General features: G+C 37.0%; 1 protein-coding gene across 1 annotated transcript in view; it reads right to left on the reverse strand.

The window, feature by feature from the left end:
• Nucleotides 1–5364, reverse strand: part of FBN2 (fibrillin 2) — a 183735-nt gene that overhangs the window by 114362 nt on the left and 64009 nt on the right. Inside the window, exons 6-9 of the mRNA XM_009319652.1 lie at nucleotides 5177–5302; nucleotides 3043–3195; nucleotides 2038–2271; nucleotides 1054–1191 (exon numbers count right to left, since the gene is read on the reverse strand). Of these exons, the coding sequence (XP_009317927.1) occupies nucleotides 1054–1191; nucleotides 2038–2271; nucleotides 3043–3195; nucleotides 5177–5302 (651 nt within the window). The remainder of the gene's footprint in view (nucleotides 1–1053; nucleotides 1192–2037; nucleotides 2272–3042; nucleotides 3196–5176; nucleotides 5303–5364) is intronic.

Consider the following 5364-nt stretch of genomic DNA (forward strand, 5'->3'; position numbering starts at 1 on the left):
CAGTGTTCCCAGCTCAGCTTCTGGTTGATACCCACTCTGCTGCATGTATGTCAAAATCTGCCTGTACTATTCTCACTTGCATACCGTAAAATGAGTAGTCTTGGATTAGAAGGTTTTTTTAAGGATTCATGTAGCTGCAATTTCCTGCATTCCTTTGTTTCTGCATTTCCCCCTAATCCACAGGCATGCTAGAAATTGATTCTAAAAGCACAGTTTCAGTGAGAAAAGCCTATCGCCAACAAGCTCTTGTATAATATTATTCATTCACAGATCTCAAATCTCTTTACAAAGAATCAGTAAGCAAATGTCCAATCAGAAATATAACCAGACCTTTCTCTTTAGGATCCTATACATTTACTAAGCTGTATCCTGCATACAGGATTCTTCTCCACACAACTACCCCACAAGAACCCTCTAATTTTGTATTTTCCCTGAAATACCTGATGAGCCTTCGACACTGCAAGAGTGAAGTCCACAGTAACTGAATAAAAGTGCAGAATCCCAAATTCAGCTCGTTATAAAAAGTTAGCATTCAATATTTTCATATGAAATGCAAATCTAACCAAAAGTTAATTAATGCATTTTTTTAATGATTTGATATCTTTAAAACTGTCATTCATCCTTACAAGTAGGTAAAACATAAATTCTACCCTTCGTTATCTTGAACATAACTCAAGACTAACTCCTGTAGCAAAAACGGAGCTATGTGAGCATAACAAAAGAGAACATGGAAAAGAACTTACTTTACTGAATGTGAAGACAAAAATGTACAATACCAATCAAGTTCAGGAATACTCAATACCAATACTTGAGATTAAAGTTTTCTTTTTTTTTTTTTTTTCCCAAGGAAACAGATAACTCTCATGAAGAATTTAAACTATTCTAGTGTAAGTAATGTCACGGTCTTTGCAGTCTCTTTTACAAGAGCAATATCATTAAAATTAGTATGTATGTGGGGAAAAAGAATATACTTTTAAAAAAAACCCCAGATTTAAAGCAGGAAAATATTAGCATTTTAAAAGTGAATAATGGATTTTAGGAATGTGCACTTACCAATACAATCCCCATTTGCATCCTGCTTATATCCCATGTTGCACTCACATCGGTAACTAGAAAGGGTTGGTATACAACGTCCATTTAAACAAAGGTTGGGATGGTGCTTACAGATGTCTATGGTCTGATTAAGTATTGCTAACAAAAAAAACATAACATGAGACAAATATTCATATTTTCAAATATGAAGATTATACGTGGCTTCAGAAAATATGTTATCAGGTGCATAAATATATCTATGAAATCCAATATTTTTTCCAAGCACTATCTGTTGACACGACAGTAAACTAACAAAAACAAGTAGTTCTCAGAAAAAAAACCCACATTAGACAAACAGTCTTAGTGATGATTTACCATTTATGTGTATAGCCTGATGAGGTTGTCAGCAATCTCATGAATAAACCACAATTTGGGTGAAAGTTGAAGCAGTCTGTTCCTGTATGTTTACTATTTTTGGTGTACCTGTCTTAATAATCCTCCTTGCATTTTATTAACTTTATGGTTCTGATCCTACAGACATGCTTACACATGTCAGAAGCAACTTTACATATATGAGACTTCCCTCTGAATATTATTCATCTTGGGCTTTCAGTCAAGGCAGTGTTCCTGCAGAATAGGTAAGTTTCACATTTGGAAGAACAAGGAAAGAGAAAAGTTTATTTTAAACCCTGGTGGTTTTTTGAAAACACTTAGGAATTTGGAGTTTTGTTAGTGCTGACCAAGACACATCAGCAGGGACAGCACAGGCTCAAGGACTCTATAACTGAAGTGAAGAAGAAAATCTCTACATCTGGACTCTTGTTAAAAAAAGGGCTCCTGAACTTCCTAATGTATCAACTGAGGTCTCTTAAATGTGCTTGAATACATTTTTATTTGTTAAGAACCCTGTATCAGTTCCAGACTAAAAGCTAAGCAGAAAAAAAGGAAAACATAGAAGGAATTAAAAAAAAGAGAGACACAAGCCACAACAATGAAAGTACTTACTTAGCCCTGTAATTATTGGGCCATTTCCAGTGGGACTTTGACCACCTGTTCCTACCCCTGCTCTGCCTACACCTGGGGAGAAACCATTGCTTCCAGGGATTGGAATGAATCCTGCTCCTCCTGGGCCATAGCCGTTGCCATTGCTACCAGGAAGGAACCCGTTTCCTCCTGTCCCACCACCTCTGGAACCACCTCCAGCAGGAGCGCCATCCACGCAAAGTCTGCGGTGTTCATCTATTAAACAGGAACGCAGAGAGAAGCATGAAGTAAATCGACCCTTCAGAGTCAGCTTATAAGGAAGATACAGATCTTTGTATGCTACAAAAACCAGAACACCAACTCCCTGTTTCTTGGATGCTAGTGTTCCCTCTCCCACTCCTAATCTCAGGCAGATCCCATGATTGAGACAGGTGTTATTTAAGGAAGGACACTAAAAATAATAAAAGGAAATACTGTAATTACAACTATTTCTTGAAACCTTTTTGTTGATGTGTTGCCAGTAGCACCGCAACTCCCTGGTCACTCAGAGATCTTGATACAGGTAAACTGAAAATACGTTTCACTAGGGATGTGGACTATTGTTCTGTGAGCAGAGTTGAAAGAATAAATGAAATACTGACGCATTTCTAGTTCAAAGTAACTCAAAATTTAATGGAACAAGAGAGCAGCTGTTCCTTTAAATCAAAATGAACTATGGATCCTCAGAGTCATTTCCTCTTTGAGCTTGACCACAAAATCCTTGCCATTTCCCAACAACTATTTCCAAAGTCAACAAAAGGACCTTAAAGACGCTAGTCCCAAACAATCATGGACTAGAAAAAAATGGTTCACAGATGGTAACATCAGTATTAAAAACACAAGAATGAATAATAATGTAATTCCTGACTTTCTTTTTCCATTTAGCCTACATTTTAAAGCAGTTTAAAATATTCCAGTGACCTCCATCCCAACTAGAATGGACAGCATGAAGGAGAAAACAAACCAACCAACCAACAAGCCACTCACCAGATCCTCTGATAGGACACATCTCTGGAACAGACCCGATGGCCCAGCACCGGCCAGACTCACAGCAGCACTGCCTTTTGGTGAACCTACCGGGAAGCTCCTGTGCACAGCGGCCATTCACGATGTTGGAGAAACATGTACTTGCCCTCTGATCTGGAAGTTAATTTAAAAAGAAAACCAAAAATAGTAACATGAACTCTCAAAATTACTTTCCCTTATTCAATTCATGTAAGGACTAAAATGTTTAAAAAGTTGTATTAAAAAAACCCCAACAAAACAAACCCAAAAATACCCCAAATAACACCCAATAATTATCTGAGGTGATCAGCACCAACACATTCCACATGTGGTTTGCTACAGGATCACATATTTGCAGCGACACTAGTCTTGCATTAATCCAACATGCAATCTTAAAGTTTGTCCAAGCTAACAGGAAATATGGATGATACAAAAGACAGAAAATAATACAAATAGAAACTAGATAAAAATACATGAAAAGCTTACTGTGGCAAAAATCGAGACATTTCATGTAACAACTGCAACATCATTTAATGAATTTTTCCTTGGTGTAGATGTACCTGACTGAAGAAATGATATCCAGTCTGCTCTGCTCAGTAGACTGAATGTATAACAGTGTTTTTAGTAGCACCATGTGAAAACTACTCTATATAAATATGTCAGTGTTTTATTATATTCTAGTTCCTTCAAGGACACATCCTAGATCTTTTATTGTCACACTCCTGACTGCTGACTAGGAGAAAAGCTCAATGAATTTGGAAAGACATGGTACTAATTACAATAACTGAGTACATCCTGATATTTTGGTTAAAAGCAAATATTTATCTTAAACTGGGAAGAATAAAATAATCTGTATTAGTAAGGATTACATTCTTCAATTTTCTCCTAAGTAAAGGAGAAGTTATACTTCTAAAGTATACAAATTATACTCCAATACTATAAACATTTGAGAGCACAAGAACTTTTAGACACATGTTCATTTAAGGGAAGCAGACTCTGTGACATAAGGGCCTGCCTTAGCGGACTAGGGCATGTGATTTGTGTGCAATTGGTTTTGGGAGCTGACTTTAGAAACCAGATTTTAAAACATGCCAAAATCCATAGAAATTTTGATCATATTGGAAATCATAGGTTCCCAGTATTCCTGAGGCTAGCCACAACATATTTGAAGTTTGGCACTCCTCAGATGAACCTGGATAACAAAAGCTGGCTATATTGTGCAAAAAATTATCCATGTGAAATAACTTGTAGGTCTTGTGTTGCTACTGGCTTACATCATTTATCTGTAATTCAGAAATCCCTTCAGAATTCCCATCCCTTCCCCAACATGAGAACAAAGTGCTTTGATATGTCTGAAATTAGAAGAACCACATAAGATCTAGAAAAGACACTATTATTAGCAATTGTTAATGTTTTTTACACATGGTATGCAATATTTTTAGTTAATTCATCAGAATGGTTTATACCATATATTTGACACATGCAGCTGTATAAAAGAAATTACCACATGTGAAAATAAGCATACATCTTTTTCATAATATAGAAACAGGTTTTAAATAAACTGTCCTGCAAAAGCTGCAATAGTGTGTTCCAGCCAAATTAGTGGCACCTCAGCATACACTACTTAATGCCTTCTGAGTTTATATATGTGCCTTATATTGGTCTCTAAACGTTAAATTAACCTATGTGAGATGGAATTTGAAATACCAAGTAAGGATAAATGTTTGCTCCTCTAGAACCAAAGTGAGCTTAGCTTTTGGTTTCATCAGATGCAGATTAGAGAAACATAAATAACATTCCCTATGTTTGCCTAGACAACAGAGAGTATTAATTGCTTTTTTCCTAAGAAGATCCAGGTCTCAGGCAGGAGTTCTCAGGCTACAATACAGTCGACACAGTGATCTACTATCTACATAAAGATGGTTGTAGTGGCAATCATCATCACAGGAGGATGTTATGAATTTCAAGTAGCTGGATCAGAGATACTAGTAAGTTAGCATAGTCCTGGGGCCAGGGGTGAGTGCTAGATGGTTGGGACAGAAGTTCTGCTGCTGCTGTGTATAAATTGCCTTAATAACCTTGAGAGCTCTGAAAGCCTACAGGGTAGAATACCTACCAATACAGCGAGAGCCATCCGTGGATGTGACATAACCTCGTGGGCAGATGCAGAAATAACTTCCCACGGTGTTAGAGCATTCACCGCCTTCACAGATTCCTGGGATGATACTGCATTCATCAATGTCTACCCAAAGAGGAAAGGACATAGGGTAATTAGCAGAGCACTGGAACATGGTATTAAAAAGA

Source organism: Pygoscelis adeliae, unplaced genomic scaffold, assembly GCF_000699105.1.
Source record: "Pygoscelis adeliae isolate BGI_AS28 unplaced genomic scaffold, ASM69910v1 Scaffold110, whole genome shotgun sequence".
Taxonomy (NCBI): Eukaryota; Metazoa; Chordata; class Aves; order Sphenisciformes; family Spheniscidae; genus Pygoscelis; species Pygoscelis adeliae.